The sequence below is a fragment of the Erythranthe guttata genome, chromosome 14 (genome assembly GCF_056151865.1).
Source record: "Erythranthe guttata isolate IM_541 chromosome 14, IM_541, whole genome shotgun sequence".
Taxonomy (NCBI): Eukaryota; Viridiplantae; Streptophyta; class Magnoliopsida; order Lamiales; family Phrymaceae; genus Erythranthe; species Erythranthe guttata.
Window position 1 is genome coordinate 20,240,807 of NC_142546.1, and position 18,004 is coordinate 20,258,810.

General features: G+C 33.4%; 3 protein-coding genes across 4 annotated transcripts; 1 reads left to right on the plus strand and 2 right to left on the minus strand.

Annotated features, from left to right (window-relative positions):
* Positions 1 to 1,524: 1,524 nt before the first annotated feature.
* Positions 1,525 to 4,890, minus strand: HOT5 (GroES-like zinc-binding dehydrogenase family protein). Its single transcript, XM_012973536.2, has 9 exons — positions 4,631 to 4,890; positions 4,403 to 4,539; positions 3,847 to 3,893; positions 3,401 to 3,726; positions 2,812 to 2,894; positions 2,614 to 2,689; positions 2,134 to 2,291; positions 1,856 to 2,017; positions 1,525 to 1,759 (listed from the first exon to the last, which is right to left on the minus strand). Exons 1-9 carry the CDS (start codon positions 4,662 to 4,664, stop codon positions 1,646 to 1,648), a joined length of 1,137 nt encoding a protein of 378 aa, XP_012828990.2. The 5' UTR covers positions 4,665 to 4,890; the 3' UTR covers positions 1,525 to 1,645.
* A 2,945-nt stretch (positions 4,891 to 7,835) lies between these two features.
* Positions 7,836 to 12,569, minus strand: LOC105950227 (transducin family protein / WD-40 repeat family protein). Its single transcript, XM_088813167.1, has 5 exons — positions 12,309 to 12,569; positions 11,046 to 11,818; positions 10,529 to 10,630; positions 8,944 to 9,579; positions 7,836 to 8,289 (listed from the first exon to the last, which is right to left on the minus strand). Exons 2-5 carry the CDS (start codon positions 11,691 to 11,693, stop codon positions 8,128 to 8,130), a joined length of 1,548 nt encoding a protein of 515 aa, XP_088669293.1. The 5' UTR covers positions 11,694 to 11,818; positions 12,309 to 12,569; the 3' UTR covers positions 7,836 to 8,127.
* A 730-nt stretch (positions 12,570 to 13,299) lies between these two features.
* LOC105950244 (uncharacterized) lies at positions 13,300 to 17,159 on the plus strand. Of its 2 annotated transcripts, none has more exons than XM_012973592.2 (13): positions 13,300 to 13,581; positions 13,718 to 13,775; positions 13,879 to 13,968; positions 14,414 to 14,491; positions 14,582 to 14,656; positions 14,777 to 14,829; positions 15,193 to 15,343; positions 15,445 to 15,555; positions 16,037 to 16,160; positions 16,278 to 16,375; positions 16,461 to 16,599; positions 16,692 to 16,744; positions 16,865 to 17,159. In XM_012973592.2, the coding sequence occupies exons 1-13, from the start codon at positions 13,487 to 13,489 to the stop codon at positions 16,946 to 16,948; spliced, it is 1,209 nt and encodes a 402-aa protein (XP_012829046.2). In that variant the 5' UTR covers positions 13,300 to 13,486; the 3' UTR covers positions 16,949 to 17,159. The 2 variants fall into 2 exon arrangements, with proteins under 2 accessions (XP_012829046.2, XP_088669431.1); XM_088813305.1 differs by having other exon boundaries at positions 13,410 to 13,634.
* The last annotated feature ends 845 nt before the right edge of the window (positions 17,160 to 18,004 follow it).

Below are 18,004 nucleotides of genomic sequence, written 5' to 3' on the forward strand. Positions count from 1 at the left end.
CAACTTATCAACCCTTAAAATAATTAGTACGAATTTATTCGATGTTTAAAATAAGTTTAGTCAAACATGCCTTGACCAAGGACTAACCGTTTGTAAGTCATAATAATTGATCATCTAATATTCATGAACTATAAATGAAGATGGCAAAAAATCTTAATTAGCTATATGTGTGTATATCATAAATCAATACTCGTTAAATATCATAATTGTTTTTTTTTCTTTTCTCAATAAATAAAATGACAAAGATTAATGTTCATATGATCTCGTGATTATTCACAATTTATAAACACTTCACAAATTAATAATTAATTTGCTTTTATCAATATAATAAACCACTAATCATTGATTGTACAAGAATTATTTTTCATTTTCATCGACAATAAAGGCTATTTACGAGTTTTAATATGTGCATACACCCCTTAAAACAATAAATAAAAGGATAAATTACTAGGAGCCCTAAGGTAAGGTATAATTATGAAAAAAACTCTTCATTTTAGGATAATTACAGTCACACACTTCAAATTAGCGGTGGTTCTAAAAACTGAACATAACACGTGAATTGTCTGAATTACCCTTTAATTTTGAAAAAAAAATAATAAAAGCCCTTCATAAATGAATTTATATTACATGTGGGTTTAGGATATTTTGATCGTAAGAGTATAGCATATTAATAGAACACGCAGACAATGGTTAAACTGGAAATTTGAAATAATATTTTATGGAATCTTAAGATTCTATTAGTATTAATTATGTAAGGGTTTTTTGTAAGACGGAGTATGCATGAGTGGGTTGATCGTAATTATGCAAACAATAGGGTTTTTCGTAATTCAGTATTAGTTCAGGGGGTCGTCTGATTATCGTAATTTACCCATAAATAAAACGGTGGAAGATACATCTAGAAAATTGGAGATTGAAATTGAAGTGGAAGCACGACCTATTTTCACGGAAATCATACGAAATATGCACATGCAATACCTCATCTATAATTATTATTTATGTACATTCTCGAGAATAGTCCTTTTGTTTTTTCTTACTTTGTTTATTTATTGACATTTATATTTTGTTGCGGAATTCCTTATCAGGAAACAAGTACAAAAGTTATTTTATTTTTTAAATTAATACTATATACTTGTGTTTTGTTCCGGGGTAGAAATCGAATGGATCGGATCGATAGTAACAAAAATCAATATTTTTAGAAGTGGAAAAACAATTTGAAACCATTAGAATTCGAAACATATTATTTTTTACTTGCCTACAATACAAAATACATAAATATATAATTTTAAGAAGAAAATTATGAAAATTTGAAATTATTTTTACAAAATCAGGTTTTTCATTTATATTTCAGTTTTCCAATCCATCCCTCCTCCTACCACCAGTTATTTCCATGCTACACCAGGTCAATTTTTATTTTTTTATCGTTGATCTACACACCAATGTGCGTAGGTGTGTTTGTGTGTATACTAATGGTAAAAAAATAACCTGTTTATTTCACCCGGAAAGAGAATTCACGAACCAAACAGATAAGAAAAGAAGTTACTCATATTTTATTACCAAATGAAGAGATTAAAAAAAAAAGGATCACACGTTTGATCTGGTAAAAAGACTACACAAACTGTCTCACAGCAAATGTAACAAGATATAATTAATGCATGCTAAGCACAACCCTGAGGCAGACACCATCATGCATCAGATCAAACGCTTTGTTTATGTCCGGAAGAGTCATGTTATGGGTGATGTACTCGTCAACTTTGATTTCCTGTAACGAGAATAATAAATCGTGTTTCAGTTCGAAAAAGAAAAGAAAAAAAAAACGAGAACCTTAAAATTTACATGCAGAAGAAGAGTCACTCACTTTCTTCAGATACTTGTCCACAAGCCAAGGTACTTGGGAGCGGCTCTTGAACCCGCCAAATGCAGTACCCTTCCAGACCCGGCCCGTTACCAGCTGAAACGGGCGGGTCGAGATTTCTTGACCCGATGCAGCAACACCCACAATAACGGATGTTCCCCATCCCTACAAGTTTGTTTAATCAAGATTCAGCATCTTACTTTTGACTGCTCTTAATTAATAACATATATATTCAAGAAAACGGGAAAAATAGATAAAAATAACTGATTTAAGTTAGTTACCTTATGGCAGCACTCTAAAGCAGCCCTCATTACAGAGACGTTACCAATGCACTCGAAACTGTAATCAACTCCTCCGTCGGTTAAATCCACAATGACTTGCTGGATCGGTTTCTCGTGGTCTTTTGGGTTGATGAATTCGGTCACACCAAAGTTCTTTGCTGTGTGGGCGTCGCGATTTTTACACCACAATAATGAAATAAATAATTATTTTCTTTTTTAGTGACTAGTTTAGCAAGTAAATCGTTAGAATTTATTATGCATGCACTGCAGACTGGAACTGTCCGTTTTTTCCAGTAATTAGCTAAAGTTTCTTCTTTTTGATCCGGCAAAATGTGCTTGCTCGGCATTATTTTCACAGAATACGTAAATCATCTTTGGTTCACAAAGTATAATAAACCATACATGCCGAACAAGAAGTCAACTCTCTGCACAAATAGTAATATCAAAGTACACATGAGAATGGTAGGTGTTTCAAAGTACCAGTGTCGAACTTCTTGGTGTCAATATCTATCCCAATTATCCGTGAAGCGCCAGCAGTTTTGGCACCCTCTGCCACCTGAATAACGAGCAGTAATCAATTTTTGTATATATATATATATATATATATATATATATATATATATATATATATAATTTTTTTAACGCAGCATTACATATATAATCCTACAAAATACTTACAGCAAGTCCAACAGTGCCTAGGCCAAAAATAGCAACAATGGAACCTGATTCTACTTTTGCGGTATTCCAAACGGCTCCAAGACCTGCAGGAATTAAATTTTGAGGTATCAGAAAATAAATCATAAAAAATAAAAAGTTCTGGACGATATTTGTTATATAAATCGGAAAGAATAATTTTGCATGATTTGACCTAAATCTACCCTCAATCGATAGAATTAAAAACACAGAAGCCATATTTTTAGAGATTCAAGAAGTTATATCCACAAAAAGGAGTCAGACTTGCAAAAACTTAAAACTTCTTCAGCATTAGGAGACTATCTTTGTTAAACATGCATTGCATGTTAGTATTATTTATTTTAAAACTTCAAAAATCGGAAAAGATCAGTTCTACTCCAAAAACGAGTTTAACCAACTTCACGCCAAGTGTTCTCTTGTTTTCAAAGCACAGCAATAAACGGGATCAGTAACATATTTATTTATTTGTTGACCTAAAACCACAGACCTTACAGGAAACTGCTAATTGCATCATGCTAATTAACAACTAAAAAAACTAATTCCAAGTAAATCAAAGTAGTCGAAATCTGTTTACCTGTCGGGACACCACAACCTAGCAGACAAACTTTGTCCAAAGGTGCTATAGGATCAATCTTTGCAACACTAACATCGTGCACAACAGTGTACTGACTGAACGTCGAAGTTCCCATGAAATGATAGATGGGTTTTCCATTGATCGAAAAACGGCTTTGTCGATCGGTCAACATCACTCCAACTCCAGTAGCTAACCTTACTTTCCCACAGAGATTAGTCTTTCCTGATTTGCAGAACTTGCATTCCTTGCATTCTGCTTGGTAGCAAGGGATCACGTGGTCCCCTGGTTGAACTTCGGTCACACCTTCTCCAACACTTTCGACTATTCTGTGATTCCAATACATAAAAAAAAAAAAAAAACACGATGCGAGTGTGTATTCGTTTCCTTCCAATATAAACAGTAAAACAAAAGTATGTATATTCTTTTCAATGTAAAGGGTAACGTACCCTGCAGCTTCGTGACCGAGGATGCATGGGAAGAGACCTTCGGGATCCTTTAAGGAAGATAAACTATCGATTAGAAGACTGTGCAATGCCTTACGCAACGGAAGCATTAAATTTATTTATTTTCTGTCTCCTTTTTTTTCGAACAGTTACAAAGATCAAAGATAGGCAATTCAGATTTAAAAAAACAAAAAACAGAAGGCATAATAAATTAGTCTCACGAGTTGCTTGAAGTCAACTCTAACAGAATCTCACAAGTTGGTGAGGTCAACTCAAACCAGTCTGCCTATGGTGACTCATTCAGAGATGCATTCAATATAAAAAACATTCTATCAAACACATTCTAATCCCTGCTTCAAGGATCAATTAATAAAAGGTTCAAATCAAATTATATTTTAATATTGTCAAAGGTTGAACAATACCCAATTCCTCATGATTAAAAGTTACAGAAACATAATCTGGATTAAACATAAAAAAAAAAACCCTAAAAAATCCAGATTCTCCCAATTAACAGATCTGAAAACAAATGGTCGCAATTTCCTTTAAAAAACGGCAGTACCTTGCCGCTCCAGGTGTAGGCGTCGGTGTGGCAGAGAGCGGTGTAGAGAATCTTCACCCTCACTTCTCCGAATTGCGGCGGCGCCACCTGCACCTCCTCAATCACCAGCGGCTTATTGGGTTCCCAGGCCACCGCCGCTAAAAAAAAAAACCCCAAAACAAAAGGAAATTACAGGCTATTATTCAATTCAAATCATAAATGCAGAGAAAATAAATGAGTAATGTGTACCTTTGCAAGTAATGACTTGACCTTGAGTAGCCATGAATCAAAACAGAGAAAAATCAGATACACACACACAGTGAGGGGTGATTTCAGAGATGAGTGAGACAGCAGATAAATAGATATACGCACACTTGTATCTATCTATATATGTGTGTGTGCAACGAGTGGAGCGGAAATTTCAGTGAAGTGAGTGTGTGTTCTTACATCGTGTGGATCATTTGAAAAGCCCAGATAATACTTTTCAGGCAAAAAGTCGGCCCATCATTTGAGAAATTCATTTTTTATTTTTCTACAAGAGTTAAATACAATTTACGCCCCTAAACTATCATTTATAACACTTACCCCCTTAAGTACAATTTAATTTGTATTTTAAATTATAATACCTTAAAATTTTCTCTTTTATAGACAAGAATAATTAAAAAAAATATTTAAATTATACAACGGAAAATATTTGTTCAAAAATGAAATATTTTTAAATTAAAAAATATAGCGTTTGCTACATATTTAATTATAAATAACATCTAACTGTTGTTGGACCAGTTAATCGAATATATCCATATCGATAAATTTTAAGAAATCAGTACATAAATAATAGTAATTTTAAGTAGTTAAATTTATTTTAGTTCATTAATTTTTTTAAATATATTTCATTCATTATTATACAATATATGTTTTTTTTTTCCTATAATTTAATTTTAGCTATTTTTTATGACCAATAATGATTAGATTTTTATGTTTATTATATTTTAAATTTTAAAAAATAAAATAATTAATGTTGATGGGGTAACTGTAATAAATGATACTACTTCAAGAAAAAGTGTTACATACGCTATACATTACTTAAGAGGTGCAAAGTGTATGTAACTCTTTCTATATAACAAAATTCAAAAATGCTAATAGTTAAAGGTGAAGTATGCAACGGTCGGGTAGGTCGAATTTGTCACACATGGTTAACCTCGTTGTTTTTATGGCTATCTTGGTTCGCTGACTATTATACAAGAGTTTAGATTTATCCAGTGCAACAATACAACTCGTTGTTGGAGAACTCGAAAATAACTTTGTCTATTGTTAATATGCGACCAACATTATTATTATTATTTGTTGTGACATGTGGACTCAACCGATAGAATCAATTTTATACACATGCTACTAAAGCCCTTCACGTGATCTTCAAGTGCATGCAATATTGATTTTGTATTAATTTGAAGTGATGACTAACTAAGAGCCCGTTTGGCTAAGCTTATTTAAAACATCTTATAAGCTCCTACATCTGATAAGATGTTTTAGGAGCTGATAAGCTGTTAGATCTTATTTTAAAAATTATTTTTTAAGGTGTTTGGATATGTAGCTTATAAGTTACTTTTTGTTTTTATAAGTTGTTCGGGTGTTTGGAAATAAAAAGGTCTGTTTATTGCTATAATGACAAAAAAGTACATGACGCCAGTATAATTGTTAAACTTATATGACTCAAATACTTGTGTTCCTAAAATATTATTATAATATTTACAAATTATTTTTTCAAATAATAATAATAATATAAAATAAAAGTTGTAAAAGAAATATAATTTTTTTATATATGAAAGAAATATAATTTATTATGGAGATAATAAGAATATTCGTGTATTTTTATATACATATAAAATATAAATAGAGAATAATTTTTTTTACAATTATTATGATAATTACGATAATTATATTTAACTAATTATTAATCTTGATTACAAGAATACGTTGTTTTGATAAAATATAAATATTATTAGTATTCATGTAATATAATAAAGTATTTGAGGGTAATATTGTATTTTAAGTGTTTTAGTAAAGAAGCAAATAAGATCTTAAAGAAAAAAGGTGGGGTAGAGGTACTTTTTTAAAAACATCTTATAAGCTCCCTAACAGCTTATTTTTGGAAAAAATAAGATCTTTTGCAATTTTTTTACCAAACACCTTTTAACAACTTATAAGCTCCTAAACATCTTATAAGATGTTTTTAGGAGCTTATAAGCTTAGCCAAACAGGCTCTAAGTCATTTGCTTCGTTTCATTTGTGAAATGGGAAATTACCTATATAAATAAGTGTAATATTATTTGATGAAATAAGAATGCTTCCTCACCAAAACTTTCTTACACTTCTTCACAGTAGTTTCCTTTTGCAAAATTCCTTTTGTTCTTTATGCGTGTATATATATATATATATATATATATATATATATATATATATATATATATATATATATATATATATATATATATACTATATAATTATTATTCTATAACATTATTATTATTATTATTATTATTATTATTGAAAAAATGAGTGCGAAACCGACGGGTTACATGGTTCAGACTTCAGCCGGCCGATTTGGTCAATGTTTTACTCCACCTTTGATAAAACAATAATATTCATTTGTAACACAATGATAATAATTTTTTTTAATATTAATGTGTTGATCAAAGAAGAAAAAAATAGAAGAAAAAAAATGTCATGCCGGCAAAGAAAAAAGAGTCACAATCATAAAATTAATGTTAAATTAAGATTTAAAAGGGTTTGGCGTAATTTTAGTATATATGGTAGAATTTTCCTCAGTGACAATAAATACTATAGGACATAGGGGAGGATTAATTTGCAAACCCAAAAAAAGTTGAATGTACAATTAAAAATTAGGTGGGTTTATCATAACTGAAATGTTAAATCTCACACTAATTTTACCAAATCCTCCACACAATTGAAAATATTTATATCTCTAAAATCTTTTTTTCTTCTTCTCTACTTTTCTTTTTTTTTTTCCTAATTTTTTTTACAAAATCACACACTAAAAACGTCCCTAGCATTCCAAGTTCGAATTTGAGAAAAATCTTCACGTGTCCAAACTAAAATAAAGTTGGAATTTGAGAAAAAAAAAAGTCGAATTCATATGAATTTGAATAATTAAAAAGGCTTAATGAAATTGAATAAATATTAAATAAAATTGAACTCACTTTTTTATGATTATTCACGTAAAAAAATAATGAATTTTGGTTACTTTGATAAAATTATCTTAGAGAAAAGTTAGAAAGAATACAAGTAGAGAGATAAATTTTTTTTTTTAATTTATGTGCGGGATTTAATAAATTTTAGTGTGGGATTTAACAAGCCCCTTATCATAATCTTCTTTGCCATTTGCCCTTTTAATAAATTAATAGATTTGTACTAATTTGAAAAGCCAACTATAGTATTTAAAACCAGTAACACTAATAAGTTGTTCCATTGATATATACTCACAAAATTTGATGTTATAAAACTCAGTACAAATACAAAAAGGTTATTAATCAACTAGAAAAGACAATAACACAAGTTAATTTAAATGAATAATGTGGAAACAAAGCAAAACAAAATGCTTGAGAATATACATTAAACCTCGTATATTTACAGAAGGAACCACAGACGAAAAACGTAGCTAATAAAAGCTAAGGCTGCATATATGCACACGAGTGACCTCTTCAGTCGAGCTTCCTCGATCGTTTCATCTACTTCAAACGACTCGGGCCCCATATACGTATTGTGTTATCATCGCTTGCAGAAGCTAACATTTGGGGTCGTTTGGGATTCCAGCTAACACAATTTACAGTCATGGAGTGCCCAGACAAAATCTCGATTGGGACATGACTTTGACGGTTCCAAATGTAGACCTGTTAGAAAAACACAAAAACTTCGATTTTAATTATTTCACAGAAATCGAATTTCCAACCATCAATTTGTGTTGCTTTAAGCCATAATTTCAAAAAGCATCTCTGCAGCAGCTTTTTTGGGCTTAAAGCTGTCTCTCTAGATTTAATTGAAGGACAGCTTATCATAACAAACCGCAACTTATAATCCAACTGCTTAAAGTTAATTTTTAGTGACATTTTGCAAACACCACCGACTTTAGAAATAAGCTATTATTTCCAACTTAATAATCACCAACTTCTACTACTTTTACATAAGCTTATGCAAACACCCCTTAGGTGGTGTTTGCAAAAGCTTATTTAAAAGCATAAGTTAGTGATTGTGTGTTAAGTTGATATTAAGTGCTTAATTCTAAAAATTGGGGGTGTTTGCAAAAAATCTAGAAAATCAATTAAAATAGAAAAAAACAGATACATGGGTGCTTTTAAAATTATAGCTTAAAACAGCTTATTTTAAGAGAAGCAAAAGCAAAAGTCGGTTTTGCAAGCACCTAAAAACAGATTATGTGAGAAAAAAAGCTCATAATCTATTTTTAAAAGCTTTTGCAAACACCACCTTAATATAGATTAAACCAATAATCTCGACGAAGAAATGTAGTAAAAGGAAGAGGAAAGTACCTTGGAATCTTCACTACCACTGGCAATAAACATACTGTTCAACCCACCAAAGCACGACCGGATCACATACTTCTGCTGCACATGCCCCTTGTACGTTTGTGGCTTCACCGCTTCCCGTGTAATATCCCACATATGAATCTCTTGGCTATTAAGGTTGACGATCAAGAATTTACTATCTTCAGATACAGACAGAGACGTAATAGAGTGCTCCTCCGTAATAACACGCTCAGCATTTGTGGTCACGTTCAGTATCCTTATCTCTTTGTCCGAAAAGATGCTGATAAGATTCTCCCCATCTGGTGTGACAGCAAGATCGAGAACCTTCGGCATACGCATTCCTTTCCATGCTTTGATCTCGTTGCCTTCACAGTCCCACATGTAGATGCCCTTCTTAGGATCTGAGCTGCCACAGACGAGACGCTTGGAATCCGGAAACCAAGCGCAGGAACTCACTATGAAACTGTCGTCGCCGAACGTGTGCTTGCATGTGCCCGTTGCCACTTCCCAGAGTTTGAGGACTTCCATGTTTCCACATGTGAGCAGCATGGTGTCGTCTGGACTCCATGCCACAAAGGATACGGGGTTCTTGTGGCTGCATAGGATGTGCTTTAAGGTCACTTTATTATCATCCTGCACCTGGAAAAAAACGATATTTGTAAGGTCTCGTTTGGTTGCTAAGATAAGATTAGCCAAGATAAGATTCAATAGCTCGAATAAAACCCAATTGTATTATTGGACTATAAACAATCTCACTAAAAGGCAAGATAGGCCATGATTAAATGATATTTCCGGGTCGGCCCGGAAAATTATTGGGTTTGCCAAACATGAAACAGAGTCCAGCTATTAAATTAATCATGGCTTATCTCCCCAACCAAATGAGGCCTAAGTGTAGTGAGAAACAGCGGAACTTCTAAGAGGTTTGATAAATTGGTAAAAGTATGAACCAAAATCGATGAGTTTCTTAATACCAACTATAACTTGAAGTAGGTCGTCAAAGAAGTTAAAAAGAATATAAATAGTAACATAAACATTGCATGTGTATGAGGAAAAATGATTGCATATCCATTAATATATCTGCAACCATCGAACTAAACCAAACATGTTTGCCTCACCTGATTAGGCAGTTGGAGACACTCAAGCACTAAGAGATTAAGTGTCCAACTTCCACCAGGAAGCATCCTTAACAAGGTTTAACTTCCTGAACAAGGGGAAAAGAAGCCGCAAACAGGGAGTTAACTGTCAGTTTTCCCTAAGGGTTTCGGAGAACATATAACGAAAGAAGTAAAATATCCAAGATCATCACCAGCCTCTTCATCGTATGTTTGAATTTTTTTTTTGTTTTTAGAAGAAAATAATGATTGTTAAGAAATATATAGAATTGATTTACACACCCCGTGCAAAATATTACATCGCCATAGAATGCTAAAACAAATGTGTTAGTCATGTTAAAATCTAATAAGCAAACATTAATAGAAAACAAATAAAAAGCTTTTAAGAATTAAGTCATCAACATAGTTCAAGTAATACCAGCAGTAACTGTACTTACTCAAAAGGCAGTAAGAATGTAAGATAAGAACAAATGTACCTTCCATATAACGGCTGTGCAATCACTTGATGATGATGCCAAATACTCTCCAGTGTTGGAGAATTGAACGAACCATACTTCGTTTTGATGATAAGTTAATATCTGCGTAAAGATAAAGCATAGAGAGCACAAGTTAAACGAGTTGAAGGCAAAGAAACAAACTCATATTCACTGCAAATATAATTGTCGAGATTATTCAACATTCACTCTCGTTCTCATGCATATTGCAGATGGCATGTCAACCGAAAAAGGTAAATTGGCAAATAACAAGTGAAAATTCACATCACCAACTAAGAAAACCCTAATATTGATATTTTACGAATCTTTCCACAATATAGTAATTTAGACCGAAGGTGCCTGCTCGAAAACGAATTGGGAGAAGCAATAAAAGCTTTGTGTAATCAGAAACAGTTGACGAGATCCAACCCAATTTCAACTTTGAAGTACATAGATAGCCATAATAAGAACATAAAAATTAGTTCTCGGATTATTTAAAGAGCGTATTCTGTTAACCAACCTGAATTGTTTCTGTTGGAAACTGATCTCGACCGCAATTGTGGTCCGTGTACAGCGATATCATATCAGATGAATTGTGATACACACAATCCTCAACCTGAGCACATACGGCCATTTCCACCAAATGTTCCAGCCTTCTGTCGGGTAATGTAATTGGCGGCGGTAAAACTTTTTCCAGCTTCGATATCAATCTTTTTCGCAATTCATGAACTTCGTCACAATCAATGCAAGCCAATCCCAACCCTTTCAAAGAGAGCAGTTCATAAGAGAGCTTGTGAACCGTTTCTTTTCCAATCTTCAAAGCTGAAAACTGTTTCCGTAGTATGTCCAACGCCAGAGAGATGTCCCCACAATTCAAACACTCCAATAAGCACTGCTCAAGAACAAGTAACAATGCTGAAGCTCTCGTCTCGTCACTCAAACCATCGATTTTATTAATACTCCCGATGCAATCATCCCACTTTGCATTTAAAATCTGTGATTCAAGTGATTCAAATTCCGAGGACTTACTTGTAATGCAAGATTCTAATTCCAAACAGGCGGCGGATTTACTATAGCCTAGTGAATATAAGCATTGGATGATGATTCGTACCAACTCATGCTTCTTGATCATGCCCTTCGGGCCAAGTGTAGTTCCCATATCCTCCATTCTCTCAATAACAGCTGTCAATTCCAAAATATTCCCAGCCTAATGAGCTACGAAATTCCAATCTTTTTAGCCATTCGCAATCAGTTTCATCAATCGACATACTTACAAAAAAGCAGTGAAGGCCTCTGCACACGGGTTATTTCAAATAGCAATTATTAGCAAATGTCGTCAGAAAACCGCATGCACCGAAACATGTCGTTTAATAGTAGTACACAGAAATAATCAACGTGTTAAAAACAAAAAAGGTAGGATGAAAAATCACAATATCGGAAACTTTCAGTCTCGGTTTCACATTTTCACTGTCGCGATTATCGTCCACAAAGTACTAAACTACTAAGCATTGCAAATATCTACAACGACACGGCCCTGGCTCTGTTTGCAGGATTGTGTAATTAATCCTCTGTCAGTCAAATTTCCATACAATCAACAGCTATTGAAATTTAAAGTATAACAACATATTATCATAAAATCAAATAAAAGAACAGCAAAAGAATCAAAACAGAAAGGAAAAAATCGGCCCAACAAACGCAAGCATGGTAATAGAAAACTAAAACAGAGAACCGGAAATAAAACGTCGAAAACTGTACGAAAAAAAAAAAAAAAGCATGAATTCACCTGGCATGATCAAGTGGAATGATTCCTGTAAGTGAATTGGTCGCGCGGAATCGGATTTTAGAAATTAGGGTTTTGGTTGAAACGGGCGGGGAAGGAGGAAGTTGAAAGTGGAGGAGAATGAATTGATCAAGATTCAATATTCGAATGTAAGCATTAATCCCCCAAAAGGATGACCTAATTAATGGTGATTTCTTATTTCACTGCTGCGGATCTTATCAATTAAAAAACTATATAATAATAAAAAATAAAATGTTAGGAGGATAATAGAGTTTTGGATATTATACATTAAGGTTTCCTTTTTAGTTTTTTTTTTCATAATTATGAGAATTTTATTTTATATATAAAAGTAATACATATTATGGCAAATTTAGGAAATTCTAATGGTATTTTTGTAATTTTTATTATTGTTTTTAAAAAATATGTACTATGTTTTTTAAATTAAGTTATTGTATTAAAAAATTCAAAATTCATGTATAATTCTTTCAACCTAAATCTCTTATTTTTCAGCTAGAGATGATCATGGAATCATAATCAACTATCAACAAATGATTTTTTTCTTCTTTTAAATAATTATTCTTAGTAATAACATTCACATCAAATGAGCAAAGGAAGATATCCTATACTGATACAATCTTCCTAAAATTAAAGAAATTTAATTTCATAATTTTTAATAGTATTGCTTATATGTGTATTATATTTTAATAATAAATAATAAATAAATAAACAAAAATTATCAGCCAACTATTTTTTTTAGTAACGAGCGAACGTGCAGTAAACTACACTAGACTCATCATATGTGACAAACTCGACCTAACATCTGTTGGCAAAGGTATTCGAACATGGGTCAGTTGACACGGGGCTCACTTGCTCCAACAGATAGAACCTTCCTTGCGTGAAACACGACCCAACTCTTGAACTATTACAAAGTGAACACAATTTTTCCTATTCGGATTTGGTTATATATATCGAAAACATATGTGGTCACATATTTAATGATATTAATTATTTGTGAAAATTGAAAATTGGATTGGAAATTATTTTTGCATATTTTTAGAATAAAAACTCTATTCCAATTTCTCTAAAAAAAAAAGAAAAGAAAAAAAGCAAACTACAGTCACGCATATTTTTCTATTGCCCCTCCATATCTTGATTCTCTGTGCTGCGCTGATGCTGAATGAATGGCGACAACAATTACATTCCACGCGCCACCCACCTCTCTAATCAAACCCCATTTCTCCTCGCCGTGTGCATTTCATTCTTCATCTTCTCAGAGGTATTTCATCAAACACCTTCACCATTTCATTTACAACCACCTTCGACCAAACGGTAATCTTTCACTAAGTATATTTACTTAATCTCCCCCCTTTTAGCTCAGCAATTTAGCGCGCTTTGTATTTTGATTGATGCAGGTTTAAGATGTCTTCCGCCGCGCAGGCGCTGCCTCCTCTCCCAGATAATCGCGTTGTGGTAATTGCTAATGTTTATCCTAAAGAATCCCGCTCAGGTGGTGATGGCTCTGTATTTATTTATTTGTGTGTATGATGAATTGGGTTTGTGATTGATTATGCAGTTGGGTTGTGGAGGATTAACGATGGATTATTTGGCGGCTGTGGCTTCTTATCCGAGCCCTGATGATAAGACTAGAAGCACCAGCTCCAAGGTAATACTTTGAACTAGGGCTCTAAATCGCCTGGAAAATTGACATGATCAGATGGGAAGTGCTAAGAAAGAAAACCCAATTTGGTTCCAATATTTTTTTTTTTGTTGTAAAAACTGGAATTCGGAAATGAATAAAAATCGGTATTTTTGGATTGGAATCGCATAATAGTTATAAGTGTAAGTTCAAACCGGGGATTTTTGGAAATTCAAATTCAATGGGAAAGCGGAATCTTATATGTATTCCAATGCCAATCCATAAAATTTAGAAAAAATCGGAAATCGGATTTTTCAGAACTCATGGAAAATATTGTTCCAAAATTGGAAAGTCTCGCATTGTACTCGGCGCCATTTATCAAGATGAATGCAGTTCCTTTTAGCATTAAACAACAATTACCCAATGTTCAGCTTCAAAAACATTATTGTCAATGTATGTGTTTTGGGGATAGGTTCAAGGAGGTGGGAATGCAGGGAATGCATTGACATGTGCAGCTCGTCTTGGTTTAAAACCTCGGCTGATTTCCAAGGTCTATTAACTTTTGCTGTTATGCATCTTTTAATTTCTCGATATTAATATATTTAAAACTGGCAGTTTGTATGTGTCATTTGTTGCCTAGGTAGCTGGTGATCCTCAAGGTAAAGGGATAATAGAGGAGCTAGAAGCTGATGGAGTCGATTCATCATTTATTGTGGTAAGATTTCAATTTATATATATATATATATATATATATATATATATATATATATGACTTGTCAGAATCTGCTATTCGACTTTCAAATTCGCTTTCGTTAACACAGTTTTTTGCCTCCAGGTTTCTGAAGGGGGAAACTCACCATTCACCTATATTATCGTTGATGAACAAACGTCAGTGTTTCTGCTTTCTTGCCGTTTTAATATGTTCGAAGTCCCATCGCACATTTTTCTAATCTTTCTGTCTTTACTCGTAACTTCATTTTATCTTTTCTATTTTTTAATTTATACAACTCAAATGTTACTCATTTCTCAGTTTGTGAAATTATCCTGGAAAAACCTGATATGTACGTCCCAATTCCGTGGGATTAAATCACACACATTTTCTTTAACTTTAACTTAATGGTCAGGCACTTAATGTCGGAGAAGGTATCGTGACTTCTTTACTTGCCATGAGCTGAAATATCCAAATAATTATACTTTATTTTCTAACTGTAAAAGAAAATCGAGTTGATATACGTATTGGTTTCCTTGCAGGAAAACCAGGACTTGTATCCACACTCCAGGTTATCCTCCCATGACACCTGGCGAGCTAACAGAATCGAACTTGTCAGCAGCATTGGATGGTGCAAGGCTAGTGTATTCTGACGGAAGGCTGCACGAGACTGCTTTAATTGTGGCTCATGAGGTAATTGACACTTGGGCTTTTTTTTCTTCAAGTCTTTATTTTATGCAAATATTCTTAGACTTGATTCTGTTGACAAAGTATACCACACTTTTCCAGAGCAGGCAACTCGTAGAGGTATTCCTATTTTAATCGACGCGGAAAGGAAAAGAGAAGGTTTGGACGATCTTTTGAACTTGTCGAATTATGCCATATGCTCGGCTAAATTTCCACAGGCAAGTCAAGCTCACTTCTCTTTTTCACCATTTCAACTTCTTCTAAATTGTTTCATTTAAATATATTTAGCAATGTGACTGCATTGATGAATCACGTAATTCATGCAATGGTCTGTAGACTGTAGTTCATGTAGACAGAGCGAAAATTTCATGTCGGGTTACATCGTTATTGAATTTCATTCAGGTTAATACTGCTCGTTTGCTTTTTTTCATTTTATGCCCCCTATTTCAATATTAATTTCTTTAAAAAAGTGTCGACACAGCAAAATATAATGCTTGCAAGAAGTCAATATTTTAATTGATTCGTTTGAGTGAAAGTCTCAAAAAGCTATAGAGAATTATATTGCTTCTTGGAAGCAGAGAGATAACACTATTAGACTTACACATGCTAAAATTATAATACTTTTTTAATTTATTGCGTTTGCTATCTTAAAGCAGAGTCGGAACCTTATTTCGTCTTTATTGCTATTTTGTCTCACAGGAATGGACAGGCGCTCCAACTGTCCCTAGTGCACTCGTTTCTATGCTTCTAAAGTTGCCGAATATCAAATTTGTAGTAGTCACATTAGGTGAAGATGGTTGTGTGATGCTTGAGAGGTCAAGTGGTACGTAAAATATAAATTAATGCTTTTATTCTGTGAATTATGCACCGATATATACAAAATGAAAATTCTTCTGTCTATCTTGATATTTTGAAACTTGTCACGTATATTTATTTGCAGCAAGTGGGCTGTCTGAAGAAGTGGATGTGGATGATTTATTGGAGACATTAAAGCTGAAAAAGGATTCCGACGCCACCTTCCCAACATGCGTATCATCGGTAATTTCCTTTCTGCAAAAACTTAGTTTGGTCTTATCTAAATTACGTGTCATAACTCTATATCATGTGCAATTTTATCTTTCAGAATAAGGTGAAATTGCGCGCAAAGGGGATAGGGTCCGTATGCGGCAGGCTGGTTTTAGGAACAGCTGAGAAGATTCCAGCTTCCGAACTTGTTGATACTACCGGTGCTGGTGATTCATTTATCGGAGCAATTCTTTACGGTTAGTAAAAAAATACTAAGACGATATTAATAAATATTTCATATAACCCAATGCATTCTATATTTACGTTACTGTTGACTTTACCTTTGCAGCTCTTTGCGCCGACATGCCACCTGAAAAGATGCTGCCTTTTGCCGCTCAAGTGGTCAGTCGTAACGTTTATTCTTGTCGGAATAGTTAAACGATAACTAATTAGTATTTGGGATATTTTCAAGAAAAAAAGCTTCTTATACCTTCTATTTCTCCTCGATTTTGTTTTGTATAGGCTGGTATTGGGTGCAGAGCCATGGGGGCAAGAACCGGTCTTCCACAGCGGACCGATCCTCGTTTGACTTCTTTTTTAGTGTAGAGATCCCAAGTGATGGCCAAACTACTTATGGTGCAGTGATTGATGTTAAAACAAGAAGTGGTCATCAGCTTGGTATTTTCCTTTTAGTGTTTTTGGCTGGGTTTTTCTGGACTGATATCTTGATTTACCTGTTGCAGTTTTTGCCTTAGATAATGACATGATTCTTTATTTCAAATAGTGGTGCTTATTTCAATAAGTTTCTATTTTGTGAGTTTTTTTCTTTTTTACTTCTGTACTAGTAAAATATCAAATAATACTTTAATAAATATTTATATTACTTATATATTAAATATAAAACAATTTTATAGCTTATAAACTTGTTCCATATAATTATACGATTCTTTTTCTTTTTGGCCTCGGCCTCGTCAGAATAGCGTAAAATGAACTAAAGGTTCGGGTTGTGCTTGCATTATGCCTCAGTGGGCCGACGGGCCGGCTTGTAAAAACGATGGGCCGGACTGGGCGCCTTCTAAGTGCCACAGCCGAGGTCGGATGGTCCATTTGTTCGGCACTACCAACATCTCTTTTTTTGGATTTACAGTTTACCCTCTTCAATAAAAAAAATGCGGAAGGTTACTGCCATGTGTCTTACGTAGTCAGAATGAGTGAAGACCGCTCATTAACCTGTAAAACATATGACAAACACTAGGTGACACGATGATGGTGGCCCGATGATTGTTCTCCGATGCTCAAGTCGGAAAACAGTTGTGTATAAGCATGAAATCTTTTGACTTGCCATATAGAATTTGCCATATGGAATGAACTTTAGTATGTGAATATCATCATATATTTAACTATATTTAAAGGTGGACTTTTTTTTTTTTTAGAAAATTGATGTGGTAAAATGAACTTCTTTTAAGAGGGTGTTTGGCTAAGCTTATAAGATGTTAAAATGAGCTTATAAGATGTTTTAGAGCTTATAAGCTCTTCCCAAGTGTTTGGTAATTTTTTATAAAAATATCTTTTTTTTTTTTAAAAAATAAGCTGTTGGAGTGCAAATAAGATCTTTTTAAATAAGTATCTCTACCCCACCTTTTTATTTAAGATCTTATGATG